Genomic DNA, 27,819 nt, shown 5'->3' on the forward strand with positions numbered 1-27,819 from the left:
AAACCCGCAGAGCCCCATAAACGAGGAGGCAGATTCGCGTCCATATCCATCCAGCTATCTGTGAAACTCGTCTCAGCATCCAATTCAAAGTGGGAAAGCTCTCGTCTCGTGCTATTGGCGCCCTCACCGGCTTTGTGTGAAGCTCGTTTCGAAGTTGCTCTCCGTTTGGTCGTTCGTATAATAGGTTCCAAAACTTCGCCAACTCGGTCGTTCTCACTGTTTCGAACCCACCAATAGCGATCAAAATCACTAGGCAGAAGAAGTTTAGATCCGTCAGACTGGTACACATGAATCAGTTCGTGTACGCACGGTCTTCCATAGCAGCGGCGAAATTTTCCAGTACATGGCTGCGTTGTACTCTCTTTTGTTGGGTCTTTGATCATCTCGTGAACATGTTTAACAGCTACTTTCCACAACTGATAAGTTTCACTTAGTGCGTACGCGGTAACAATCTTCACAAAGTTTGAAAATGCCGGATCACACAGTTTGTAGGCTACTCTGCTGGCATCGCGTTGTGCATTCAATTTACATGAGTTAACTGCAGATTCCCACCACGGTAGAAGTCTGCGGAAAACAGTGAGCAGGTCATTGTTTGAGGAGTCCAACCACGACTTGATCTTTGCGTGAGTCCCTTCAACAGTAGACGTATCGAGAATTCCAAAGTGCAGGTGTTTATCAGTCCAATACTTAACAATTTTCTCCTTGTGTGTCCACCAGGTGCTATCAAGATAATCTGCCAATGAACTGTCCATTTTACGAAGCGTGATACAGCTTCTGGTAAAACTTTCTTCAGATTCTGCTTGTAAGACCGAGTAATATTCTTCGAGAAACGCATTCGTCTTACAGGAGCTCATTCGTGTCCTCCCAAATAAATCGGGTTTAGATAGCTTGCTTTCTCCCAAAACTTTTTTCACCCGGGCCTCCACATTTCGATTTACATGCCACCTGCAAATAAGTTTGGCAGCTGAAGGGAATACAACATCTGTAGCATTCATGCACGCGCGAGCCCGATCTGTAACTAACACGCGAGGAAGATCTATTCCATTCTCCATCAGTATTTTGATGCGCATAGGACATCCGCATCGTCCCGAGCGTTTATTTGTGCGAACACGATCTTGTTCTCGCAGACGTCGAGTGTTCTTGGGCTTACCCCATTGGTCACACGCAAATAGTCGGTATATCACGTCTCCAGTTTTGTTTCTTTCTAATTGCTTTTTAGTTACGTTGTAGCCATGTAGCACGGTCCACGCATGAATAGCAGCTTCTGCATCAGCTTCACTCAAATATTCTTCCTCTGGGGGTGGCCTTAGTTGATAGTTGGTTGGTACCGTTTGTGAAGGTTGGATAAGCATCGGTGAATATGAAGATTCGAGTATAGTGGACTCAGTTGATCGAACTCCCGACGACAATGGAGCTGACACAATACTTGAGTCTGACTGTGTACATGCAGAAGCCTCAGCGAATGTTGCTCGCCTTGGTATCGACTTTGTGTTGAACGGCATATCCTGCAGCAGTTCTCTCGAAGCAGAAGACGGCATTATAGGCCCCCTGTCGAAAAGTGGCGAAGATGCGGGCTGGAGACAAGCAGCAGTTAAGCACGTAGACACAGCGGACGTAGTCAGCATTAACGGCACACCCTCTTCAACAGGCTGTTCGTCAGGAGTTGGGTCCGGGACAGAGGATGAATGGCAAGAACGGCGAGCCTCCATGATGATCTTTCTAGCTTTACCCTTAGACAAAGGGATGGTTTCTGAGCGAATGTAGTCTAGAATAAATTAACGACGTCGTGTTTGCAAATATGGCGATTTTGTGTCACAACTGTTGGTTCTATTTATGTCTCGGTGCTCCAAAGTTCGGTGCTCCGTAGTTTCTCCCCGGCGAGACCAGCGTTCTTCGAAGAAGGTGACAACTAGTCGTCGTCATCACATATAAACGTCGATCGGTGCCTGCGTCTCTTTGTCGATTTGGCAGCTGTTCCAAGTGCGTGTCCCACGTCCAAAGTCCCGCCACGAACAGGTGTCACGACCCTCGATTGCTTGTATCCCGCTTGGTCTGGGTGAGATCTTCAACTTAGGCTCCAGAATTTCGGCCTGCGCTTCGCCACTGAGATGTCGGGTCGTCGACTGGATCGCAAAATCAGGCGGGTCGAGCAGCTTCCGCGACCTTCACAAGCACTTCCATTACCCATGCAGCCCCAGCTTCGTCGAATTCCAAACGCCAGCGCGGTAAATCTGGGCAATCCTGTCATTCTCCTTCTCGACCTTCGAAGAGGAGCTCGTGATCACTGACATTTCTATGGTTTGAATCCTAAGTGCAGTAGCATGCTCTTCAGAGTCACAAATTCCTCTCTTCGCTGGGTCGAATATTGGGAGTCGAGGCTGGGTACGTAGTCACGAAGAGGGTAATTAACGCAATCGCCAGAGGCGAACGGAAATATGAACGGCTTGGTTTTAGAAATACACTGACATGATAATGCTGACCCCAAGACGCTATAAGATTCTATCGTCTATGAACTTTTCCCCTGCTTTCAGGGTTGGTGGTGCTTAGGTTGATGAGACACGACTGTGATATTTACACGAGCCCAAATGCATGCAGTGGCGTTCCATGTTGTCGCTATTCCAATCGTAGCGTTGGTTAAGGCAGTTGTTGAGAATCTAGAAGGTTTTCAAACATGTTACACAGAAGCCGAATTGCGGACAGGGAAGGTATATTTTGGTAAATATTATCTTGGGAGGACAGCTAGAAGAGCTCCTCACATTAGTTCCATAAACGTTTCTTGTAGCACAAGCAACTTTCAGATCACATCACGATTGTGTATCGTGATGTAATCTAAAAAGGTGTGGAAATTTTCCACAACTTAGTGTCACATAACATTAACACAAACTGCATCGCGCTTCTGCAATCGCTAGGAAGCATATATTAAATGCTTCCATATCGGCGCCTAAGGTCAGTCTCAATACAGTACCAGCATAGGGCCCGTGTCTTTAGCAGTTACGTTAAAATGTTTGTAGATTCAGTGCAACTCAATTCAATGAGTACTATCAGTTCCAAATGAAAATAAATATAAAACTATGCTGAGCAATATCGCCACTGTAGCATCACTTTCTAGGCGTTGTTCTGTATAGACTAGATAAAGAGTATAAAAAGTTGTCTACTTCAGTAGCGGTTTCAGGCTGCTACGCTTCGGCAGGTAGATCCGCCGAAGAAGCAGCCCTCACACGTACTCTTTATTACGATAAAGCCTACGCGGGATCCTACTTGAGCGTTCAATGATTTTGTCCGTTTGAGCTAACATCGTTAGTTGGACAGAAAGAAAAAAGTCAAAGCAGAATGGCTCGCCTCGTTGAGAACAGAACAATGCACGGGAAGCACCTTTTGCACGCACTAATGCTCTTAAGGTAAGCTTGGCTAAACAAAAAATACTTCCACGCTAGTTTTACAGTCCTCCCAGTCTAAAGAGAAGCACCCTATTGACCCTAACCGAGATATTTTAAAATACATGAAAATAGTATTTTAACAAATCATCGCTAAAATTTGATAAATAGTATTATTCAAAGCTCGTATTGATATTTTATAATACCACTTGGAAATAATCATTTATTTCTACACGTGTCTGGTGAACTCAGGATGGATGCTGCAGGCAAAACGCTCAAGACAGCAAGCAGCGCGCTAGGGGGATCAGCCGCCTCTGCCGCCAGCTCAAACTCTCTTCTGAGCGCTCACAGCAGTGCCAATAACGTCTTGACAGCAGATAACGCGGCTGCTAGCACCGGGAACAGCATTCCAGTGGCAGCGGACTCGGGCCCCGTGTCGCTTGCGACGCTGCAGGAAGCCGCCAGGGCACAGAAGGAGTGGGCCAAGTATGTAGCCTTCGACGAGGATGGCAGAGTCCTGTTCAGTAACGTTAAGCCGCTGGATGGGGAAGTCGCGTACGTACTGTAGCCCTGCTCCGACCTTTTTGGTACATCGGAATTGGATATGGAAACAAAATGGTAAACAAAAGTGAAAACATCTGTGATGTAGCGGCTTCTTGAAGCTCTTCAACAAGCGCGAGGACACAATGGCGTCGGGGATTGTGCTGCTGGGCGAGCAGTATGACGTGCATCGGTGCGATTGCGAAAGTTTTTTTTTTTTTACCAGTTTACAACCAAGTTGAAGCTGACGAAGCAATTGTTACACTTTCGGTTTACCGCTTGTTTTTCCTGCTGTAGATTCCACCCGCCGCTCGTTTACGGTCGTCGCGGAGATCCTTCGCTTGAGGAAGGAGAAGGTATCGCGGTCTGCAAGGTGCAGCAGGGCAGTCGCTCGCTCTACTGCCTCATTACTTACGTGTATCCGACGCTGTCGGCGCGTGCCGTACCTCAACTCAAAGAATTCTGTGAGACGTTATGTAAGTAATCATGGCGGCTTTATTGGTGTGACGGAGTCTATGAAAACTGACGTACTGTTGCCTATGCAGTGGCCAAGCTAAGCTGATGAGGGGGATACACGATCCGCGTCGAGAAATACACAGACATTGGTGTACTTCCCAATAGCTGGTTTAGATGGATACGAAATTGATTTTACATGAATTCTTGATGGTTTTTGGTACTACTACTGTAGTATTTTATCATGAAACATTGATTTCCAGTACGCTTTATTGGAATGTTTTAATGAAGAACGATACAAGGTGGCATCCTGAAGGCTTCTTACATCTCGCCCCAGTCGGCGTCGTCGTCGTCCTCGAACTGGATGTCTGCGTTGTCCAATTCAAAGTCTAGCAATTCACCAGTTGTTCCCGTCGTTGTCGTAGTGGTTGTAGTCATCCCAAAATCCGAAGTCTGCGAGGACGAGAAAGCTTCTTGACTGCTGAATCCAAACTCGTTCGAGCCCGACGACGCAGCAAATCCAAAGCCATTGTCACCACTGCCGAAGCTGCTGGACATCGCAGCCTGTTGCTGTCTCTGTAACTCCGCCTCTGCTTCAGCTTGGGCCTGTGCAGCAGCGGCTTCCTGCTCGGCACGCAATCGTGCAGCTTCCTCCATAGCACGAGCTTGTGCTTCAGCCTCGGCCCGCTGTCTTGCCTCTTCCTCTGCGCGACGTTGGGCCTCCGCTTCTGCAGCCGCTTGCGCTTCAGCTTGCGCTTGCTCGTAAGCCAATTGAGCAGCCGCAGCAGCTTCAGCCTCGGCCTGTACCTGCGCTGCAGCTAAAGACTGAGCCTGAGCTTCCGCCTCCGCTTGAGCTTGAGCCTGCGCCTCTGCTTGTGCTTGTGCTAAGGCTTGAGCTTCCGCGTCCGCTTCAGCTTGAGCTTGCACTATGGCCTGTGCCTGAGCTTCAGCCTCTGCACTCGCATCATGGAACGACGTACTGCTGGCAGCAACAGTAAACGCAGCCGCAGCCCCGCCACTAAGAATCAACTCGAGGATGTTCTCGCTCTCAAGCACTTCCTTCTTGGCCAAGTACGAGACAGCAGGAGCGTTGGCCTCTTCCCCTCCATTCTGGGCCAGCAGCGTCGCCTCCGCCTGCATCGATAACTCCAAATTCTCGAACAAGTCAGCGTTGCGTGTGGGATCGGCCAGCGCCTTGGCAGCACGAGAGCTCACAGCAGCCAAGTCTTCACGCCACTTGTCCATCACCAGCTGCATCTTGGAAGGACAGTAGCTACGAGCGAAGAACGCAGCTTCCGGGAATCTTTTCGTCTCCTTCAACACCTCCACACACTCCGTCGTCTTGCTCAGTAGCAGCCAGCAGATGAACGCGATGTTGTAGCGACGCTTCTCTCGAGCAAGACCAGCCAGGCGCACAAGACCGTCCTTGTCTCCGCGACTCGTGTACAGGATCAGCAGCAGACTGAAATCATCCGCACGCAGCGCACAGTCCTCGGCCAGAGCAAGCTGACAGTCATTCAAGGCAAGATCGCCCAGCTGCTTCCACTTGTGCTGCGTCTCGATGTCCATGTCCTTGGCCTTGTCTCCCTTGTCGATCTCCTGTAGCATAATGTCACGCGCCACGTCCAACTTTGCGAGCTGTACAGCTAGATCGAACTTCTGGTCCGGATCCGTACTAAGAGCTAGAGCTTCCTCCTTGAAACCCTGAGACTCGAGGAAGCGAGCCACGTAGTCCATCTGATCGGCCGGGATCTTGGGCAGAATCGCGTTCGCGCTCTCAAAGTCTCGACGCACCACCGCAGTCTGATACTCTAGCATCACCAGCGACACTGTGTAGCTCACCACGTTCTTCATCTTGTCCATGAGGAAGACCAAATTCTCGCGTGGGAGATACCCCAGCAAGTACATCTTCTGCTCCAGGTGAGCCAGTGTCATCACCTCACCACCCACGTAGTAATTGAGTCGCCCTCCAGCGTTGGTGTACAGGAAACAGTCGCCAACCCACGTGCCTGTGCCAACCTTCTCTGAGATTTCGTGCAACAGGTCAAAGGCGCCGTCGACACCTTCCTCGGGTGAGTTTGTACCGGCAGCGAAAGCCTGAGCCACCAGCTCCTTGTTGTATCGCAGCACGAAGAAGCTCGACTCGCACGCGAGTACGACCAGACTGCCGTTCTCGGACCAGAAGACGTTCTTGACGACCACGTCGATCTTGCGGATCAGGCGCAGCTCTTCCCAGTCGAACATGGCGATGGCATCGTTGCCCTTAACGCCGATAGCGCCCGTACCACCGAACAGACCCTCGGCAGACAGCACGCGTGGCTTCTCACTCTTCACCTCCTTAAAGTTGCGGAACAATGTGAGTTTCGAGATGCTCTCGCGCACGACGTAGTCACCAGTCCCTGTAGGCGACCAGCAGAAGTCCAGAGCAGCTCCAAACGCCTTGTTACGAAGCTGTTGAGCCGTGTAGATGATGTACTCGCCGTCACCGCAGACTACCACGTAGCGACCGTTGCTGTTGTGTTGCACCTTCTGAGGGTACACTTCGCAGCTTCCAAGGTCTCTGGAGACCAGTGGCAGCTTCTCTCCGTCCTGCAGACCCATTTCCGCTACCACACCCTTGATACTGGCCGTGTGGACTTCATTATTCGTCGTCCAGATGAGTTTTCCGCTACCTCCAGCGTCCATACTGACGACGGGCGTATCATGTCCAAGACGCAGCACAATTGTGCCTTCATCGTAACCGATAGCCAGCGTATTAGCTGACGGTAAAGCTGCAAGGGACCAACTGCGTTCCATCCCGTAATTAAGCGTAGTCTCCGCACGGTACGTCGTCGAGTGCCACATCCGCACAGCGCCGTCTTCACAGGCTGAGATGATGAGCGGCAGTCTCGGATGGTACAGCACTGACGTCAAATTGTTCCCGTGGCCGTCCAGAGTGTGTACAATGGCCTTAGTCTGATAGTCCCAGACTTTGACGGTACGGTCGTCACTGCCCGAGAGCAAGTAAGGCTTGTCTCCTCCAGGGTAATAGGCCACACAGTTGACTCCTCGCTCGTGTCCCTCGAGTGAGAAGTGGGCGTGGCTGGAGCCGAGGCCCCAGACGCGCACCGTCCGGTCCAGACAGGCGCTGGCGAAGCTGTGAGCGTCTTTGGGGTTGAATTTGACCATCATGACGTAGTGGCCGTGGCCCTCAAACACCTGAGAGCACATGAAGTTCTTATCCCAGTCCCAGAGCTTGATAGTCATGTCGTCAGCACACGTGAGGAAGCACGGCAGTGTCGGGTGCACTTCGATGTGGCGGATGTAGTCGCTGTGGGCCTCGAAGCTCGTCACTTTCTCCATGGTATTGTAGTTGAAGACACGCACTTGCATGTCGTCGCTACTGGCGATGATCCACTGCTTACGGGCCACAAACTTGGCGTTGCGGACAGGAAGGGACGACACCTCTAACGTCTTGACTAGCGACTGCGTGGCGTAGTTCCAGATCATGAGGCTACCTGAGTACAAAGCCGAGAGCACCCATGGCTCTGTGGGGTGTAGATCCACGCTCTTAACGCGCTCGGAGCGCGAAGAGAGCTTGCGTTTGATGTCCAGACGGAGCGGCTGCGGCGAATAGACATAGCACATAGACGAGAAAGAATAAAAGGATGAGAGTTAGATTAGTGAAAAGAGGAGATAAAGCACTACAGAAATAGTGAAAGAAGATTCACTGTGGACGTCCGGGTGGCGAGATATCCGTGCGCGAAAGTAGCGCATCTTACGTACCATTCTGACTTGAACTCTTTCCCCCTGTTGTGGACTGACGATCCAAAAACGAGGAAAGTAAGTGGCAGTTTGTGATTGGCTAAAAACCGTTTGGATATATTTAGTGTGGACCACGTGCGACTGTGTCAATCAAAACGATACAGTATGAAACCAACACCCTTTCAAGATCATATTATTGGTGCCTCTTCATGCGCATTGTCCGATATCGCACGTTTAAAGCTCGAGCAATGGTAAGCACGGATATTCTACTTAATAATTCTGCAGCTTTATTCTCACTTGCTCCGTACAGATCCGCTTCTTCCTGCTCCAGAACCGTCAGGGCAAGACGCGGCTGTCCAAGTGGTATGTGCCGCCGCCCGAGGACCAGGAGAAGGCGCGTCTGGAGACCGAGATTCACCGTCTTGTAGTCGCGCGTGACGCCAAACATACCAACTTCATCGAGTTCCGCAACTACAAGCTCATCTACCGCCGCTACGCCGGGCTCTTCTTCATTCTGGGTGTGGATCTCACGGCTAACGAGCTGCTGGGTCTCGAAACAATTCACCTCTTTGTCGAGCTGTTGGATCAACAATTCGCCAACGTCTGCGAGCTCGACATCGTCTTCAACTTTAACAAGGTGCTGTATATCGATCTCTAGTCCTTACTACCTTATAAACCAACTAATGTCTCCTGTATCGCTAGGTCTACTCCATGCTGGACGAATACATTCTCGGAGGAGAGGTGCAAGAAACCTCCAAGCGCGAGATGCTCGATCGCATCCGCGAACTAGAGAAGCTCGAGTAGAACTGCTTGGCAACTCTACTGCTCGGTACCAGAACATCTGAGGTCGATAATATCACTTCGTCTATGCTTCTTGACCTCGTTCCTAACGTGAAAATCTATTCAACGAGTCAGCCGATCACGAACGAGGCCGTAGCCTCAACATGCCTCGTTCGATTCGCTCGCGCTAACTTCTACTGTGTCGGCCTGGCTTACTGGCACCTCACTATCGGGTCCAACATCCTTTGAAGGCACAGCCGCAGTAACCTCTTCAGGGTTCACTGGCTCACTTGAAGATATATCCTTCCCTGTATCCTCCACCTTTGCTGCCTCAGCCTTCTCTTCATCATTCTTCTTCGTGTCTGGCGACGTGGAAACTCGCTGAGATTCCTGTTCACACGCACTTGCCTCTACTACAGGCAATACACTGTCATCCGCCACACTCTTCGTGGTCTCCACAGCGTCCGAAGCCTCCTCCATTACAGCGTCCTCAGACACCAATTTAATGGGCTCACTGGCTTCAGCTTGTTCACTTTCAACCTTCACGGCTGGCTCCTTGCAACTCACATCACCCTTCTCCTCATCCGACGAACGCAAAAAATCGTTCGCAACCAGAAAATGCACAATCTGCAGCATCTTGCGCTGCTCAACACGCACGTCCTTCGCCAGCAGCTTGCGCAGCAGAGACTTTTGCTCACCACGCCACTGCTGCTCCGTTGCACGCTCCTTCGACGCCTTCTGCGAGCGTTCACGCTGTCCCGACAGCACTGCTGTGTCGTGAGAGAATGGACAATACATTCCCTTGGAACATGAGCCCTTGTACATCATCGCACGGCATCCGAACGCCGATCGGTCGTGGCTGTACTTACAATGAGCCTCGTCAAAGCGGCAGTGGCCACGAGAGAACCACTTGCAAAGCATCATCTTCCGCTGCTTCTTCACTGGTGGCTCTTCCGAAGCTTCCACAGGTTTCATAGCTGCGTTCCGGAGCGCAATCTGAGCCTTGGCTTCCTCGTCCTCCTCGATCTCGCCTTCCTCCAAGTCTTCTTCAGATGACACCGACAGCTTTCGCTTCCCTGTCACTGGTCCCGCTACAGATGTCGGCGTGGACTTTGGCTGTCGTGACATGGCAAGCCACTTCTTGCGCCGCTCTTCTCGCCACTTAGCAATGTCCTCAGCAGAGTTCCCAACCAGCACCATGAACTTCTGGCCTTCCACATCGATCTCCTTCAGTCCTTGACCAGCGTACTGTCCGTGTGCAGTCTGGTAGTGCGCAGTAACCACTCGCTTCGAGGCCGAGAAATCACAGTCCGAGCAGGTCACGTGCGTGCCCACGTGAGCTTCGTACTGAGACGCGATCACGAAACTCTTAACGCATGTCTCGCACTTCCACACTTGTTGTCCAGGCAGAGGCTGAGGCTGCTGTTGGTCATACTCCTCATCGTACGGAGGCTGCGAGTTGGGTGGTAACGGAGGCTCCGGACCAGCAGGGAGAGGAGGCTGATTGCTAGGCTCATTTTTCACTCCAAAATTCGATGGAGCGTTGTTATAAGGCGCACCATTTCTCCTCGGGTCTTGCGGCTTTGTTCCAGGTAGCGGTGGAGCGGAAGTCCACTGCCTATCAGGACCTGGTCCAGGGACATGGCCTTGTTGATACTGGCCTTCCTGTCTCGAACCGAAGCGATCGTTCTCGTTCGCGAAAAGCGGACAGTTTTGTTTCCAGTGGCCTGGCTGATTGCAGTTGTGGCAGACGTACGACGACGGGGGAGGTCGGTGTGGCTTGAACTGATTGTGACCATGTCGGTCCTGGCGACGGTCGTGGAATGATCCTGGTCCTTGCTGTCCGTAGCCTGGAGGTCCAAACTGTTGCTGAGGAGGCTGTTGCCACTGGTCCTGAGGTGGCGGAGGCTGTTGCCATTGCTCCTGTGGCGATGGACGTTGCCATTGCTGGTCCTGCGGAGGTGGAGGCTGCCACTGCTGATCTTGAGAAGGAGGCGCATAGTTCCAATCGCCACGTGGATCTTGTGGGGGTAATGGAGGCTGTGGACGTTGGTTCGGCTCTTGATAAGACGTCTGTGGGGCCACTGGCTCCTCGTCCTCTGCAGAAACTGGAGCGTAAGCCTGTTGTCTTGTTCTAGCTGCATCTGCATAATCCGTCGGTGGCTGCGGAGGCGCCGGCATTGGTGGCATCGGCGGATTGTTCGAGTATCTTGGACTTTCGCTCTGGAATTGCTGGAACTGCTGCTGAGGAAGTGGTGGCTGCTGTTGAAACTGTTGAGGCTGCTGGAATTGCTGATTCGGATACTGCTGGAAGCTGTCCATGGGCTGGAATGGCGGCGGTGGAGGGTTACCATTGTTGTAACCTCTTCCATCGTCTCCGTAACCCTGCTGTTGGAATTGCGGTGGCGGCTTCTGATATTGCTGATACTGTGGCTGGTACTGATCCTGCGGAGGATATTGCTGAGAGTAGCCTTGTTGCGGAGGAGGAGGATATCCTTGTTGGTAACCTTGCGGGGGACCAAACTGCTGCGGGGGGTACGGAGTGTACCCTTGGTCGTCGTGACGCTGCTGTTGCTGCTGGAAATGCTGGAAGCCGCCGCCTCGGCCACCGCGTCCACCGCCGCGACCTCGTCCTCTACCTCCTCCTCTTCCTCGTCCGCCGCCGCGTCCACGTCCGAAGCCTCGTCCGCCACGACCGCCGCGGAAATTGCCGCCGCGCTCCATTTTTCTCGTTACGACTAGGGAATTTCTAAATGAATGGTACAACAGGTCTAACACTGAAACCGCACTTAGCAGAAATATGACCAGATGTTGAAGTTTTTTTGGCGAATTTATAGATACTCTAGACACCAAAAGCGAATTTATAGGTACTCAAAATTGAGCGATATGCTCGCCTTGATCGATTTCACCATATCCTACTCGGGTGGTCAGTTCACCCAATCCGATCCTTATCACTTGGAATTAACACGTAGGCATCATGTACTTCCACTTCTCTGGTTTCCTTTTGTCATGATAAATTGCTATCTGCATGATGGCTCAAAGTAAAATAACACCGCTTCTTGCAAATTTATTGTCGCTCGTCATCGAAGACAGTAAACAATGTTTACTGTCTTCGATGTGTGAATGTCATGTCCTGGTGTACGATTTACTGGTGTTCGGCGGTGCAAGATCAAAACGGATGTTGAACGATAACAGGTGGCTCAACCTGTTTGATACAGCACTCTAAAAACATTTTTTTAAACATCGACAATATCTAGTATTTGGAGATCTAATCGAGATCCCGACTATCGTTCTTCCTGGACGGGTGCCGTTTTCGCATGTTGATGATGAAACATCACGCTACAGCAAGCAAACGCAGCAGCATTGATTTTCTATCTAAGAGCATGACGTATGGACAGGTTCAAGCATCGCACGTCGTTGCAGCACTAATTGTTCGCTGTTAAAACCCTCCCAAAGCCAAGTTGCCTTCCTCGTCGACAGCCAACCCATCCGTGGACAGCGCTTCATCCAGCAATAACCTCTCCATCATATACTCGATTTCCATGTTGTCTTCAGCGACTGACTTAGCAGACAGTTCCATGAATTGATCAAGCTTTCTTCTCTGCTCGCTCCCGCAGGGTTTGCAATGGTACATTGGTGTTAGACGAATACAGGCCTGCACAAGCGTCGAAGTTGAATCTTTCGAGCAATCGGAGTCGCTTGTTGGCGCATGAATAACGCACCATCCTGTCTCGTCCATATTCAAACCAGGGAATTCCTCTGCTGCTTCCGAAAGCGCACGCCAGACTACCACCATTCGGGAGTTCTCAATGTACTGTCGTGAGACCTGATGCGTCTTTAAACGTAGCACCGCACCGTTTTCCCGTCTAAGAGAGGAGCAATATTGAAATGCCTTTGCATTCTCCGCGCAGGGTAAACCATAGTAGTCGGACCGTTCATCCTGCCGATGCTGCGCAGACAGCAACTCCCACACCGCCTCACATGTCCTCTGATAGTTGAAAGGTACTTTTGTCACCCCAATATTCTCGAGGTATGGTGTCTCCCCGTGCATTTTCCTTGCTGGTTCTCCGCCCAACATCTTCCCCGACGCCGGTCTCGAGTTTATTCCGGCCTCTTCGAACACTTCGTCCAACTTGCCGTAGAGAGTCTCCAGGCTTGCGAAATACGCGTTAAAGAGGGTGCCATCTCTGGTACTGGATCTTGGCTTCGTCTCCACTGCTTCCAGCAGGTCATCAACCTCTTTGTGCGCGCCTCTACTTCGTTTCCGCATAACACCTTGGATGTCTCGAATCACTAATGCTCGTCTTGTAACTTCAGCTCGCAGAGCTTTTCGCAGCGCTTCAGCTTCTCTCCTTGCCTCATATTGTCTCATCGCAATTGTTTTCCACGCTATCGCATTCAGCGAATTTCCGAGTATAGTGGGCGCCTTCTGTTCAATCCTTTGCTTCTTCAAGAGCGCAAGTTTTCGACTCAGCTCTGCTTTCTGAAAGCGTAAGGTTTCTCGCTCCACTTTGATCCGCTGTCGATAGGAATCTCGACGTTTATCGGCCTTCGTTTTAGCGATTTCGGTCGCAGTCTTTTTGTTTTGTGCAGCATTCGTACTGGGACTGGTCACGCTATAAAGCGATTGAAGCAGCGAGTCTGTGTCCTCTAGAAGTTGCTGGTACTCGAGGGGGTGGAGCTTAGGACTGTCGACGCGGGGGACAGCCATGGTGGAGACGTCGATATCAAACTTGAGGAGGAGTCGGTGGTCTGACATCGTTGAGGAGAAATAGGGAGTGAGTCAGTGAGGAAGAGAGCGTATCCTCGGCTAACAGAATGTACTATCCTCATTGTGACCAACTGTTTTTTTTTACCGTGAGTAATCACCGCGTTATAATTCTGTAAGAACTGAGGTTGGCAAATCACGTGCAGATCCAAAATAACATATCCAGTCCCAGCAATCAAATACTGACTCTGTATTCAGAGGTGTCTCGCATCGAGCAAACCAGCAATGGAGAAATGTCCAGAGCTGTATGAGTTCGGCCCATACATGTAACAGCCGAATACCCGTACCGCCACCAACGATATCTACGCATACACCCGCATACACCTACAGTCACAAAAAAAACAAGCAGATTGGCTACGATTCGATTGTGTTATGCGTAGATTATCTGTTGTGACCTGGTCAGTTGCTATGGTACATTTTCTTTCCTCGACACGCCTCACAACGCGCCTGTTGTCCACGCCTCGCTGTCAGAACAGAGGAAATCGTATTCAGTGGCGTACGTTTATGGTCTCTAATAAGTTTTACACGTTAGCTTTGTATGAATAGTATGGCTACAGTCAGGCTGATCCAGGAAAAAAAAACAAATTACTAAAAACAATTATTTTTACCGACATTTGGAACGTTATATTACAAACATGTGTAAAATACCAGTAAAAATGATACATTACGTACCGTAATTTACGATGTGGTTTTTGATGCCAGAAGACAAGTGGACCACAAAAGTTACAAACCCAATTTGGTGGTAAAGTAAACTAACCCAGCGCGATGGAACCGGAGCCTTCGCTTCGCCGCTCCAAGCGCGAGCACCAGCCAAGCGCGAAGGCCACTGCCTCATCTGCGTCTGTCTCTCTCCCTCCGACGTTCTCTAGTGCCTCTCGACGCTCGCAACGACGCCGTGTAACCCGCTCAGCGTCCCCTGCGTCCACTCCCACCTCTACGCGTAACTCTTCACCCGTGCGGGGCCCAGTCGCCTTGCCCGCATCCTCCGACCTTGTTTCTGTCGTCGTAGACGCGGTAGGACCCAATGGCCAGCGGCGACGCGTTCGGGCGGCTGCTCACACAGGCTCCAACTCGAGCGTAACGCAGGGGCCACTCTCTTCCAACCCAAACGGAGTACACAACGACGACAAAGTGCTTGGCCGATACTCAAGCCACGACTGTGCGTTACTATGCGAAGTCATCATGGGCCAATTGAAGAAGCAGACGCTGGCACCGACGGTGCTGGACGAGGCCAAATCTCCAGGTATATGCGTGTAACATTACGGGTAAACTAAAGCATAAACTAAATGTTCCACATTGTTCCAGCCTTCATCAAGTGGGAACCAGTCGCCAAGAAGATGGAAACGACGCACAAGCTTCGAATGACGCCCCGAGAATGTCAAATACTTTGGAAATTCCTGGCTTATGGAGATATTCCAGTGGTCGAAAGTGACAAGGAGGACGAGCTGCTGCCTGATTCGGACGAGGAAGATTTCCACAAAACTTCAGCCGAAATCAACGCTCAAGTAGCAGCCAGGAGAGAAAAAACAGAACAGGAGAAGGTCCAAGTGGTTGCAACTGAAGAAACGCAGCGTGAACAGAATGTTACAGGAGATAAACCAGAAAGTAACAAGGAACAAACAAAATCGCAGAGTGATGGTACACCGGAGACAGAGTCGTCTCTGCGGTTGTATCCGACGTACTCGCTGCCAACGGGGGCTCCAGACGCTTGGTATCGTCCGTTCGGACCGAAAGACGCGCTGCCTCTGACGTTCGTAGCGTCCAGATTCCTTAGACGGAAGCCAACTCCGCCAATGCAGTCGCTAATTGGGAAATCTACAGTCACAGGACAGCCATTAACAACAGATCTGAAGAGGAAGCAAGCAGTTCCGATCGTTAGTGCAGCAGCTAAAAAGCCCAAGGTGACGACCCCAGTGACGACGCCCCCGCGTATGTTCACGCCGTCTTCGACGCCTCCTCCCGCTGCGAAGCGTGCTAGATCGGAGCTGGAATTCTTTGAACTGCGTCTTCGAGAAGAGCACATGAAGAAGACTCCAGGAGCAAAGTTCGAGTTGTCCGCTGCAGATCTCCAGCGTCGGTTTGGCGAGGCATCTGCGGACGTTCGACACCAGTGTCAACTATTGGCTGCGCACGATGTCGAGCGGTTCAATCGAGAGGTGGTGCGTGTACGGATTTGGCAGAAGGCTATGGGGGGCAACAACGTTCAACCAGCTCCATCACCAGCGTCCAAGCCAGCTGCATCACCGTCACAGACTAGTGGAACGAAGAGCGCTGGCCCTACAGCCGCTCTACTCGCCCACACTGCCGCGGTTGCTGCAGCTGCAGCGAAGGCCAAGAGTGCTGCCTCAACAACTACTGCTAGTGTATTGAAACCTGTACAACAGCAGAAAGATGCAAACCCCGCTATGTGATTAACTAGTTTATCACGATGTTGATGAAAGGCTAATGTCATTTTGACAACAGCAGGAGTAGTATTTCAAATTTTGGGGAGTACTACGTATTCATAAAAAAGTGATATATTTTCTTGCATTGACCAGCTATGCAGAGCAAAGACTAACTTACATAGAGTGCATCTTGATTTTGAAGAGGAATGCGGCCACCAAGAAGCCCAGGAAGCTCATGGCTCCTCCCAAGAACACCGGCAACTTGTAGCCGAGCGACGTCTGCACCACAGCCGATCCGATAGCGTAGTTAAGAAGCTGTCCGAAGCAGTTCGCGGAGTTCAGCACACCGACATACATGCCGATATCCACGTCGCTGCGACCTCCGAAGACGTGGATGATAGTAGGCACCATTAGAGCGAAGGCAGCGCCTTGCGCCACGGACAGAATAGCCACGACGAAGAGATCAAACCCCAAGCTGGAGCAAAAAGCCATCGCCATAAGCAACGCCTGTGCCAACAACGAGCAGGATAAGACCCAGCGAGCACCGAACTGACGCACCAGGAACGGCAGACCCCACGAAAAGGCATATCCCACGATATTGAAGAGAAGATCTCCCAGTCCGCTGGCCTTGCTTACGCCTTTGTTGTACGCTATCTGCTCTGCAGTGCACGGGTTGCACGAGTCCGCGTTCGTCGCAGTGCCGCCGTACACTTCCAGGCCGAAGAACTGTCCCTTGTTGCCGTTGTATGCCGAGTAGCCGTATAATACGAAGAACATAATGGCAGCGTACACTGTGAGCATGGGTGGCATCGTCTGGATGCCTTTGTAGATGGTCTTGAACGCGTCTAGAATGCTCTGACAGGCGCTCACCTGGTCGGTCTCAACCAACGGCGTCTCCTTGCCGAAGACCACAGCGACAGTCACACAGATAACCATGACGACGCACAGCATACCCATGAAGTAGTGCAGCGTAAGATACGCCGCTCCCCAGATCTGGATGTAGACGGCTGGAATGATAGCGCCCATCGTGGCCCAGCCGAGACCAAGAGCAGCACCCAGCGTCTGCCGATCCCCGGCAAAGTCCGCAACCATAAGCATCGTCGGGGTCTGACTGCAGGTCACTGTGATGTCCATCCAAAGGTAGAAGATGATAGTAAAGACAGCCGTCCACGTTCGGTCCGTCTCCTCGCCTGACGCGCCGTTGCCGACGTCACCCAGGGCCTCGCCGATCTCGCTAGTGTAGCTCATAGCAATCCAGCAAATGACGCTGAGAATGCCCATAACCACGAGAATGGGGCGACGACGACCATAGCGAGATGTACTGCGATCGCTTAGTACACCAACGATGGGACCGAAGATGATACCCACGATAGGACCGATGACGGAGGTGAGCTGTACGGCGTAGTTGGGTAGCATAGTACTGAGGTAGGGCGATAGTGCAGCCCATTGCGCGGCCCACGCCATATTGACAGCCATACGGGGCATCGACACTGCCAACAGAATCCAGAACGACGCGCCTTGTGGCTGTTTGCCTTCACCACCAGCTTCCAGATCCGGACGCTTGGTGGTGCTACTGGTGCGCAGTGCAGGCGACATGAGGTTCTCATAGTCCGCCCCTGTCACGGGCGCGTGCGACGCCGCCTCCTTGAGCAGCAGATTGGCCATGGTTGCAGCGGAACGAGTGTGTGGCACAGCGCAAAAGGAGAAATGACTGGTCCTTTCGCGGTCCTAGTGCAGAGTGGTATCGGTATTCAGCCTGCACGAATGCTGTCAGAATGGACTGAGCAGACTGGGTGGAGGTTTTAAGGCGATGACACACTCGTGCTGGTGTACATGTACGGAGACGCTGGGATCATGAAGTTTAATGATGAACAACCATGAGAGCAGCGCCACGTTACCGGTATTATAGTCGACCAAGTTGAAGTTGACAGTTACAAGTACCACCCTTTTTAACCAATTAAAGTGGTATGTTTATCTTTTTCACCAATCAGTGATAATTTGTTGTTGAAGTGAGTTTGGCGAATGCCAACAGCTTATGCTGGAGTGTTAAACATCAAACACAATCCGTGGCAGCCTCATCCTCGTTCTGCAACATACAGTACATGTAGCTCGTGTTAAAAGCCCGGAGTTCGTGCATTTGATTAAAATTGCCTTCCAGTAGAGGGATGTAGAAGCTTCCGATGCAATCAAACATGGTACATGCACCGTACTAGTTTAACTGTTCTGAGCGGGAGTTAAAAGTCCCAGTGCAATCACCGCTTATTGATTTACAGGTTGCGAGACCCAAATCATTTAAATATTTTCAACTTGCGAGGAAGGCTCATTTATCGCGACTCGCGTGGCTAAAGCTACACAGTTTACGTTTGGGGTCACACTGTGAGCAAAATCAGTTGGTCAGATCACCGACACAACACGAAGTGAGTCTCTTAAAGAGCGCTGCTTCAATGTACACTACGACGTGACCGTATGAGCGTACGATGATTGCGCTCCCAGTGGCTACGATGGGTTTATATTATAATGTATCGCTGGACTACACTTGCTTCGGCCCAAGGTAATATGATGCAAACGAGATTTTCGCATCTTAATGCCAAACTGGCATTGCAACCTCTATACATATCCACCACCACTCAAATTATAAATTATAAATGCACTCGAAACATAAGGCCGCCCTATTTGACAGCCAACCTGACAAAAAAGGTAAAACTAAAAAAAATATCACTTCTTGTCCCTTCCGAACGAGAACGCTGGAGCCGCCATCATCGACTGCATCTGATCTTGACCACTCAACGGACAACTTGTGGCTTGATTCTCATTGTTGAACGAGAAGCTGTTTGGGGAATTTGTAGCTGTATCAAACGCTGGTCCTTGATTCATTTCGGTCTGCGCGAAAGGAGCCACAGTTCCTGGACTCCCCACAGCAGGCGTATTTGCCCAAACTGGAGCATCGGTAACTGTAGGCATTTGCACGTTCGTAGACAGGGCCTGAGTAGCAGGGGGCGGTACAATTTTGCGATGCTGCAGAAGCTTCTGACGAGAACGTATTCGTAGTAGGGGTCTGAGTCTCTGTGGTCTCCGTCGAAGCCTTGTTAGTAGGGTTGGCAATTCACGGTTAAAATCCATTCACACGTTGATATTCACGGTTAATACTGTATCACCAGACGCGATCTTGACGTGTGTGGTTGACACGAAATCCATTTCAATTGTCACTGTTAAAACTGATTGCGGCTTCCCCAGCCCTGACGCTAAGCCGAAGGATCCTCCGACTGCACGGCACGGCTACGTTTGAGTGTGGACTTGCTCACCATGTACGGGCTGAAAAAAAAAGCTAAGGAATCCTAACATTTCCGTTAATCATTGTAGTGTCCATGCGAGATTTGGATTGACGACACGATGGTATTTCACAACGACGACACATTGCGTTAAACGCATAACACAAAACGCTTCACTCCAAACGGTACTATATTTAAGCGCACTCTATTTTTATAGAGAACCGTAAAACAGGGTCCTTTTATTCTTAGATAATTCTAATATTTTACGAAATACATACTATTCGATATTCTACGTTCGAATTTAGAATAAAAAAATAGCTAAAGTGCAACACTATCGACCTCACAAAATGCGATAGCGAAAAAGGATTGCACCCGTAGTTGTATTTCTGGGAATTGCGAGGCTTGATGGTCCGTATTGACCGGGTTTGAGGCTGGTACTACGCATAAAATTGGGGCTCTGTTTACAACCTTCGTTGCAAGCACCGTTGCATGAACGACCGACTTGCAACCGTAGCATACTGCAGCAGGTCGTGCCCTGGTTCGGGCGAACCTGAGCGAGAAGATGGACACGCTCGAAGGAGCGCACGACAGTAATCGGGAGCACGCACCCGAGTAGTCTGGACGGCGCCAATAGATCGTGGAAGCTTAGTATGGGTGATGCGGTGGACGATAACTGCGAGTGGTTGAAGTACCACCAGCCTGCGACTGATTTGTATGGAAAATTGTATTGGACGTCTGACACGGACGGCACGAAGGCCGAGCCGGGTGGTCACTCTGGAACTTGCAACGGAGAGCGCAAGTGGTTCTGCAATCTGCGTTGAAGAACGCATACGGACGTTGGGACGAGCGCTAGTGAGCGCCTGGACTGACCTTGACGGAACGATAGTGTGTCCGAGACACACGAACTGGACGAACTGGACGAACTGGACGATAGCCGCTGGAGCTTGCGACGGCAAGCGCCGGTGACGAACTGGACGAAGTGGACGGACGGCACGGACGGCGGCACTGGCAACAGACTGTGCACGGCGGCGTGGCGACTGGTGACGAGTAGTACGAGTGGCGCAGGACTGCAACGGCGGTCCGAGTTTGCTGAAGACTGCGTTCGTGAGGGTAGGCGATCGGGGCGTACACCCGAGCGGTTAAGTGAGCATCGGCCGCGGACTCTACAAAGGACATCAGTACGACGCAAAAGGTGTACGGTGAGTTGGTGTCGTAGGAAGTGTTTGTATTGATTAGTTTGGACGTAAATAAAGTAGGTGTCGCTGTTAGTTGGACACGTGCCGGCGCAGCGGACGCAGTTGTTCGCTGTCGACCAACAGGACTTTGGACGCATATCAGCATTGTCGACGACCAAACCCGGCGTGCAGGGTAGAGGAAGACACGTTGCAATACAAATAGCAAGTCAGCCCCAGCATAGTAAAATTAAGTTGGGGTTGCAAACGCAGGGGTGCAAATCGCCATAGTAAAGCCAAGTCAAGGTTGTAAACGCATTTAAGCAAAATCGTGGACACGACGCTGCACGCAGCTCTAATTAAAATCACGGAGATGACATCGTACCGACCCATTTGCCAATGCGGAGATGCTCATGCTGGTGCAAGGTCGCTGACACGACGCCGGGTAAAATCTCAGGCCAAGGTGGGTAGTCCTTGACACCTGCCATAGCTCCGAGCATGTAGATGCCGTCGGGTGTAGCTTCGAGCAAGAAGGTAAAGCTCGTGGGCACAGCTGTAGTTTCCAGTGACGAGATTCACTTCAAACTACATCTACTGGCATATACAGGGCCGTCGGAGTCTTCGTGGAGACGCCATTCCACGGGCAGACTCCCACAGTAACCAATACCGACCTTGTTGATGAGAGCGAGTGCAGTTATAAATCAATGTTACTGTACTTATATGACACTAAGTCGGCGATATCAGCTCCACTTCCGTCAATATCAAGCTACTTCTAGTTGTCAGTCATGCAGTGCACTTAGTCTAAGCAAAGCAAGGCGCAGAGCTATATATAGCCAATCAAACAACTCCATTTGAATATTAACCTACCGATTGTGCAACTTGGTTTGCAACGAGCTACGTTTGCAAACCAAGTTGCACAATCGGCCTAGTCTATTGTACTGTAATTCAGTATACAGCTGTGTGAGGAGCCAGCCTAATTGTAAAAGTGAACCGGTGACTTCGGAACACTACCACAACACCTCAATACATGTAATACCTCTCCATGCTCTGAATTCCCGGCTGCTCGGCTGATAACGCAAATGCGGTCTACATAAGGTTATCAATCCTTCGAGAAATTCTGCTGAGTTTCTTTTGCGAAAAGACATTCTTGCAATGCAAACTCCTTTACACACCGAAAGTTTATGAGCCTTGGCGATCGGACAACAGGACTTCTCTCTTCAACGAGGAAATATGAAAAATCCACAGATTTTTGCAGGATAATACACAGGTTTCCATCACCAGTCCACTACAATCGACGACCGAAAACCAAATTCAGCAGCTCTTTGCTTCATCCATCGTCGACGTCGTCGCCACACGGGTAAGTTGCAAGCCAGTTGTGTGCGCAGTCCAGAATTTGCCAAGTTTGTGGCGAGTGCGTCTCCCCCTTTTCTTTACTGTCTTTGTGGGTGCACTACCCCTGCGAGAAGTTCCTGCAGACGCCACCTCTGTAGCTAAGAGGCCATACACGACTCCACTACTGCTTTTCAGAGCTCCCAGACGCCACAATAGTACGAGAGAAGCTCCCAGGCGCCACGAATAGACCATTGCTGCTGCGAGAAGACTCCTCCCCCCACCTGATCGCTGCCAGAAGAACCTAGTACCGCTGCCGCTGCTGACACTGCTAGACCGCAAGCTCGGCTAAAATCTTTTGCTCTTTTAGTGAACGGTGTCTAGTACAGCATGGACGCATCCCTATAGGCCCAATTTTGGAACGATGGCTTTTTGATTGGTGATTTAAGGCTTCCACCTCGCATTTTGATGCTAGCCAAGAATGAAATCGATGCGCTCAACTGGAAGCCTATTTTTGGCGAAGTATATGAGGAAGAACGGGGTCCGTTCCGTCTTCAATCTGCTATTACTACGTTTGGGCCGTGTACTGAAAAAATATACAAGCAGCTATCTGATGAAAACTGGTACACCAAGAAGTCTCTATGGAATGCATTGAAGTCGAAGTGTTCAGGCCTTTGTAATTATTGCTCTTCAGGAAGACACGCAGTTCTACGTATACCCTGGATGGATGGGACCTACGCCGAGATGGACAAATGTAAACTCGTGGTGCTCAACCCAGGTGAATTTCTTATTTTCCGTGCCGACTTGGTTCACACTGGAGCTGAATTTGAAGAATAAAACCTACGGCTTCATTGCTATGTTCGTGTCCGTGGGATTTGCCAGAGAGTAGACGCAACGGAGGCTGCTGTATTTAACAGCTACATGTGCGAACACTGCGTTCTGCCCTGCACGTCGCGACGCCATCTTGCAAACCACCGGCGTTACTGCACCGATAATCCGGACAAGGTCAAGTCTAAGAAGGCTCGCGCGGAAGCGGATGCTCGTGGAGGTCATTGCGACAAGTGCAACAGAGACTTCAAGAAGCGAAACGCACTCTACCAGCACAACCACGGCCGCCACCCCAACAAACCCGGTCAAGTCAAGCTCTGCCGAGGAGTTGTCCTACGTATACCACAGCAACAAGTCTGATAACGAGAAGCAGAGCGACATGGGGATGCTGAGGGGAGAGCGACTCAGACGTTTACATTGAGAGTGATGCAAATGTCGACGCTGAGAGCGAAGAAGAAAGTGCGGACGAAAGTGAAGAAGGTAGCGAAGAAGAGGTTTCCAGCAACGGAGATGGGAGCGAGGCGGAGAGTGAAGCTTGGAGCGATGCAGAGGGCGATGCTGAGAGCGCGGAGGACAGCGAGTAAACGCATACACATTTTGGTTTTATTTTTCCGTTTTACTTTTTTTGGTTTTGTATATTATTAGAAATAAGTAAGCGATCCTTATTGTCCGGCTAACGTAAGCGATCCGTATTGTCAAAGTAAGGGATCCGTATTGTCAGACAGTCAAAGTTATAACTCCACTAGCTTAACGTACAGCGTGTTACTTATTCATTTCCGATGTCAACTGAGTCGTTCAGACTTCGTCTGTGTGTATATAAGTTTGCACAATAATAATATGGTAAAACGGGAGGAATGTGAACGTAAGCAGCAAGACCAAAGTGGAGATTGGAGGCATCGACGGCAACTGGAACGATATCTTCGTGGCTATCAAACCAACAGCTGAACGGCGGAATATCGACCTGAGGAGACACGTGTGTAGATCCAACAGACTTCACAGCGTCCTTGTACAAGATTAACCGGCTGAAGAGCAAAACTTATGCTTACTACGTAATAATGGGAGTTAAACCCCGCGCGAGGTCATCATTAGCCTTATCGGCTGTCAGTGTGTTCGATTCGCAAAGACACTATACGTATAAGGAGAAACAGAGCAAGAAGAAGGCAAAAAGGCGATGAAGTGATGGTTTATTCAAGCAAACATACATTTCATGTCGCTACAACAAAGATAAAGCAGGACCGTTAAGGATCGGACGTTTGGACTGGTCTGCTTCGGCTGCTTCTGCGATCTGATCTTCTAAGGTTTTCTTTTGTTGCACCGGCTGCGGTTGTACAACTTCCTCTTGCCAGGTTGGTCAGTACCAAACCTTGTATAGGAGGCGAAGAGAAGATGTACACACTGGCCTTTGTGGAAAAAGCATTTACACGGGCAAGTGCGAGTAGTTTGATCCACTGACCATCCTCCGGCTGTTCATCTCGTTCCATTCTAGCCGTATTAGCACCAAGTTGCACAGCCACATCCACAACTTCTATCGACTTCCATCGACTTCCTCTTCGGCTTCACGTAGATACGAGGTGTAGCTTTAGAAACGACAAGTACAAAATTGCTGGAGCCGTCGAAGGATGGAGTCTCAACGAGCAGTCGCTGTCGGCGCAAAGTTGTCGCGCGCCGTCGAAGCCTGCTACTAGCGGTAGATTTTTCATGGAATTCAGCACCCGACACGCTCTCCATTCGACAACACACTTGAAGTTGACCAAGCAAAGACCCCATTAGCATTCGCTCCCGCAAAGTGTAGGTTTTATTCAGCTTGGCATTGAACGTTTCCACGGGATTGTTTGTTGTGACCCAACCAACAGGCGTACGGAAGCACTGCCATTTCACAAACTTTCCCGTCAGCCACTGCTGCAGAAAATACTCTCCAAATTGCTCGACATCTGGGTCCGCAAGCCACCGCCGCACTGCAGAGGTCTTTTTAGCATAGAATTCCGAGGCGTTTCTTGCGTAATGCATATAAAATATATCGGCCACGACCAGGCTACGCTTGCCGGGTAGAAGATACCTCGTTCGCTCATGAACTTTTGGGATAACGTGGTAAAAGCCCATCGAACCTCTGTTTCACAATCCACGAACACTGATGCCATCGCATTGTACTGGGCTCCGTCGGCATCTCCAAAACGTAGTGCACTACCATCGGCTTCTGCAAAACACGAGCGTAGATAGCTCGGAGGGATGCAAGCGCACATGCGTAGTGACGCTCTTCTTGTTGTGACACGACGAACAAAGCAACCAAGTGAAAGGAACGAGAATGGTCAGAAATTCCACAGACAAAGGTAGGATAATCGACTTGGTTCAACTTGTAGGTCGCATCAAAATTCAAAATAAAACTGTTCGGATCACGGTCGAGTCGTTTTAACAGTGTCTTTGTAGTGAAGCCGATAAAAAAATGCGCTACTGTCGGTTCCTTCACCAATATTGATGTCTCCATTACAATTCATGTTGCTCGAAAACGAAAATGCAGAGCTGTCTTCTTCTAGCCCAGTGTAGGCTTTTGCTCTGATAACTTCCTCGAGAATATCCAAGTCGTCCGTATTGTTCAATTCAGTCTTGTGGCAATACGTAACAAAACTTTGCACCTTGCTGAGATGCGGAATTTTTTTCCGCAGGGGCACCAACAGTTAGCGCGTTTCGAATTCGAGCAGGTTTCAGACCGTTAACAGCTAGTTGGCGCGCCGTTCTCTTTTGTTCCAACGTCCGGCCGCCAGTAGGAGGATCATTTCCTTTCACTTCGTGTAAACCAAGCTCGTAAATATTCACTAAGCCGCTTTTGCTGCATACAAGCGTCTTGCATTTCCAACCACACCTCAACGGTGCGACACACGCATCCGCACACGTAGCTGAAGAAGACGAGAAGACCCGGTATCGCATTGTGTGAGGTGATGAATCCGTACACACGGCACATATCGATGTGTTGCTGACAGTGACTTTGTGTTTCTTCGCATGCTTCATATTTTCCACAATAAGCTCGCTTTCCATCTCCGACACCTGCCGATGCAGCATAGCCCACGGGAGTGGCTTTCCCATTCTTAGGAGCGGCTGTGTCAGACACATTGTTAGCAATCAAGCAAACAAAAGACAGTATTCAGGTAGTTTTCGCGTACGTACGGTAGGTAGAGGATTTCGTCTAGCTACTCACTATGGGCTTACGAGTGCTGCGCGTAGAGAGCAAGGGGAGTGAGGTGGCGCTGTCGGTGGCTGGTCTCGACGTTTCGTGCAGCAGATTTTGATTGGATGCGTGTCGGCCAATCTCCGGTGGCTTGTAATCAGTCACTGGTTGGCTAAAATTTAGTTTGTTTGATTACCTGACATTTGGTGGATTGATTGATCTTCTAGTGGATTTGTCAATTCAGCTATGGATTAGTAAAGTGTGTTATTTACTGTGCTCACAGATCTGTGGATTAATACTATCTCTGTGGATTGACCTCATAGTACTGTGGACATTTACGCGTCCTCTGTCTTCAACGACATCGCTGAGACAAGCCAACAAGACTGACTGACATCTCTCGGCTCTGTTGCAGTCCCTCGTGCCGTTCCTGAAAAAAATTCTTGCCTTGACTTGTGCCAGCTCTGCTTCCCCTGCTTTTTTCCCTAAGCGTAGCAACTAGAATCAACGGAAGCGTGCTACATGCCTCTCAGATGCAGTAAGGTGAGCACATTTATTGAAATCTGGGAGCAAAGGGGAGGCGAGTATCGTCGCGGTTGTTATCTTCACACAAAACGCCGGCGCACGCTTGTGAGGGGCCTTGCGCTTTTCATTCGCTGCTGGCGTTGCGGCCGAAGTCAGCGTCGCAGTAGCAGGTCCATCCGTTCCCATCACTGTGGCTTCCGTACCTTTCGGGGCATCGTTCTCATTGCTGTGGGCCTTGTTGGCTGCTGCCTCTGAAGCCGCGTTGTCAGTCGAAGTTTGGGTCATATTAGGTGCAGCCGAACCAGCGCTCGTGATCGCTGTGCTCGCTTGACCAGCAGGTGGTCCCGTCAACGGTACGCAGTGTCCTGTGCGAAAAATATCGTACAAAGCATTAGCGTGACGGCGCCAGCTTCCCACTTAAATTAGAGACATCGGAACGCACTATAAATCTGCCTGACGTATCCGTTATCGCTTCCTTGGAATGCAATCCAATAGAATCGGTACATGCAACCACTGGTCGAACACGACGAGTAGTCAATTGGCTTGAGCACCGATTTCTGAGTCATGTAGTCGGCGGTTCCAAATGTTTTTTCGCAGTCGTCGTCGTGGAGCACCATCTTGTCGTCCAGCCAGATCTCACAGGGGCCCTGTAGTGCAACGCATACGTATTAGATCCGGTATTACGGAGTACACGTAAATCTCTTTAGTGTCTTACGTGGTGAGCAATTCCTCGCGAGAACGTGGCAGTGCCGTCCGATGGTGAAGTCTTCGGATCAGCCTTCGGGTCGGAGTATTCACAGTCCGCTCCGTACAGCTTCGAGTCGCTGTCTAAAAGCTTGCGGATGTCGTTCGCGTAGCCACCTTCTTTTGTCTTCTAAACATACATGAACTGCGGCTCGATCTGGACAATCCACGACGATATTTTCTTATCTTTCTTGTGCTCTACTAAAGGGACGGCTTCTGGAATCAACGTGTAGCCGTGGGCATCGACGTGGGTCGAGAACAGGCAAACCACGGCAGTAGCCGTAGCGGCGAAAAGAGACATGGTTGACACCATGGTCGATTCCTAGATTGATCCAGCTGGACGAAATCAAAAACTGAAATGATCATTAAATATTGAGAAAACTCCTTTGACACTTAGATTTTCGTTCGTGGTCGGTAGAAGCGAGTTTACTAACGATTGTCAGCTTCCCATAAGCTGTCATCTTTCGTGATCTGCCAGACCTGTAACACGTAATAATTTGATAATGATAAAATGAAACGGATACAATCGAGTAGACAGGGAGTTTTACCAAAGGATTGAGAAGGAATGGAGTAATTGTAATCCGGATAATCGGTTATGGACGACCAATGCATTCGGGAAGCATGAGATAAAGAGAGCAAACTAGCATTTGTAGCCGGAGATAACGAATCGCCTGCTGCTTCTAGCGATAACACAAATTTTAAATTAAATCTTGGCCTCAACTAAATTCTATCCAACCGCTAAATGCCCCCCC

General features: G+C 50.2%; 10 protein-coding genes across 12 annotated transcripts; 4 read left to right on the top strand and 6 right to left on the bottom strand.

Moving 5' to 3' along the window:
• The first annotated feature begins 3,559 nt into the window (after positions 1 to 3,559).
• On the top strand, positions 3,560 to 4,683 carry PPTG_04609. Of its 2 annotated transcripts, XM_008896859.1 has the most exons (4): positions 3,560 to 3,929; positions 4,024 to 4,107; positions 4,212 to 4,390; positions 4,460 to 4,683. In XM_008896859.1, exons 1-4 carry the CDS (start codon positions 3,628 to 3,630, stop codon positions 4,474 to 4,476), a joined length of 582 nt encoding a protein of 193 aa, XP_008895107.1. In that variant the 5' UTR covers positions 3,560 to 3,627; the 3' UTR covers positions 4,477 to 4,683. The 2 variants fall into 2 exon arrangements, with proteins under 2 accessions (XP_008895107.1, XP_008895108.1); XM_008896860.1 differs by having other exon boundaries at positions 4,024 to 4,390.
• Positions 4,545 to 8,169, bottom strand: PPTG_04610. Of its 2 annotated transcripts, XM_008896862.1 has the most exons (3): positions 8,133 to 8,169; positions 5,235 to 7,970; positions 4,545 to 5,210 (listed from the first exon to the last, which is right to left on the bottom strand). In XM_008896862.1, the coding sequence occupies exons 1-3, from the start codon at positions 8,133 to 8,135 to the stop codon at positions 4,689 to 4,691; spliced, it is 3,261 nt and encodes a 1,086-aa protein (XP_008895110.1). In that variant the 5' UTR covers positions 8,136 to 8,169; the 3' UTR covers positions 4,545 to 4,688. The 2 variants fall into 2 exon arrangements, with proteins under 2 accessions (XP_008895110.1, XP_008895109.1); XM_008896861.1 differs by having other exon boundaries at positions 4,545 to 7,970.
• A 95-nt stretch (positions 8,170 to 8,264) lies between these two features.
• PPTG_04611 (AP-2 complex subunit sigma-1) lies at positions 8,265 to 8,982 on the top strand. The gene is made up of 3 exons (XM_008896863.1): positions 8,265 to 8,362; positions 8,422 to 8,748; positions 8,814 to 8,982. The coding sequence occupies exons 1-3, from the start codon at positions 8,321 to 8,323 to the stop codon at positions 8,913 to 8,915; spliced, it is 471 nt and encodes a 156-aa protein (XP_008895111.1). The 5' UTR covers positions 8,265 to 8,320; the 3' UTR covers positions 8,916 to 8,982.
• Positions 8,675 to 11,655, bottom strand: PPTG_04612 (hypothetical protein). Its single transcript, XM_008896864.1, has one exon. The coding sequence runs from the start codon at positions 11,613 to 11,615 to the stop codon at positions 9,051 to 9,053; it is 2,565 nt and encodes an 854-aa protein (XP_008895112.1). The 5' UTR covers positions 11,616 to 11,655; the 3' UTR covers positions 8,675 to 9,050.
• A 449-nt stretch (positions 11,656 to 12,104) lies between these two features.
• Positions 12,105 to 13,700, bottom strand: PPTG_04613 (hypothetical protein). Its single transcript, XM_008896865.1, has one exon. It carries the CDS (start codon positions 13,648 to 13,650, stop codon positions 12,331 to 12,333), a length of 1,320 nt encoding a protein of 439 aa, XP_008895113.1. The 5' UTR covers positions 13,651 to 13,700; the 3' UTR covers positions 12,105 to 12,330.
• A 674-nt stretch (positions 13,701 to 14,374) lies between these two features.
• PPTG_04614 (hypothetical protein) lies at positions 14,375 to 16,229 on the top strand. The gene is made up of 2 exons (XM_008896866.1): positions 14,375 to 14,902; positions 14,965 to 16,229. The coding sequence occupies exons 1-2, from the start codon at positions 14,425 to 14,427 to the stop codon at positions 16,068 to 16,070; spliced, it is 1,584 nt and encodes a 527-aa protein (XP_008895114.1). The 5' UTR covers positions 14,375 to 14,424; the 3' UTR covers positions 16,071 to 16,229.
• On the bottom strand, positions 16,218 to 17,708 carry PPTG_04615 (hypothetical protein; the record flags this gene model as incomplete). Its single annotated transcript, XM_008896867.1, has 1 exon — positions 16,218 to 17,708. The coding sequence occupies one exon, from the start codon at positions 17,706 to 17,708 to the stop codon at positions 16,218 to 16,220; it is 1,491 nt and encodes a 496-aa protein (XP_008895115.1).
• Positions 17,709 to 18,758: 1,050 nt separating this feature from the next.
• PPTG_21442 (hypothetical protein) lies at positions 18,759 to 19,004 on the bottom strand (the record flags this gene model as incomplete). The annotated part of the gene is made up of 1 exon (XM_008897452.1): positions 18,759 to 19,004. The coding sequence occupies one exon, from the start codon at positions 19,002 to 19,004 to the stop codon at positions 18,759 to 18,761; it is 246 nt and encodes an 81-aa protein (XP_008895700.1).
• A 3,730-nt stretch (positions 19,005 to 22,734) lies between these two features.
• PPTG_04616 (hypothetical protein) lies at positions 22,735 to 23,225 on the top strand (the record flags this gene model as incomplete). Its single annotated transcript, XM_008896868.1, has 2 exons — positions 22,735 to 22,945; positions 23,035 to 23,225. 2 exons carry the CDS (start codon positions 22,735 to 22,737, stop codon positions 23,223 to 23,225), a joined length of 402 nt encoding a protein of 133 aa, XP_008895116.1.
• Positions 23,226 to 23,854: 629 nt separating this feature from the next.
• Positions 23,855 to 27,380, bottom strand: PPTG_04617 (hypothetical protein; the record flags this gene model as incomplete). Its single annotated transcript, XM_008896869.1, has 9 exons — positions 23,855 to 23,959; positions 24,000 to 24,104; positions 24,382 to 24,596; positions 25,106 to 25,275; positions 25,587 to 25,731; positions 26,425 to 26,688; positions 26,766 to 26,970; positions 27,039 to 27,147; positions 27,208 to 27,380. The coding sequence occupies 9 exons, from the start codon at positions 27,378 to 27,380 to the stop codon at positions 23,855 to 23,857; spliced, it is 1,491 nt and encodes a 496-aa protein (XP_008895117.1).
• Positions 27,381 to 27,819: the final 439 nt, after the last annotated feature.

This window comes from Phytophthora parasitica, assembly GCF_000247585.1.
Source record: "Phytophthora parasitica INRA-310 unplaced genomic scaffold supercont2.5, whole genome shotgun sequence".
In the NCBI taxonomy this organism is placed as follows: Eukaryota; Oomycota; class Peronosporomycetes; order Peronosporales; family Peronosporaceae; genus Phytophthora; species Phytophthora nicotianae.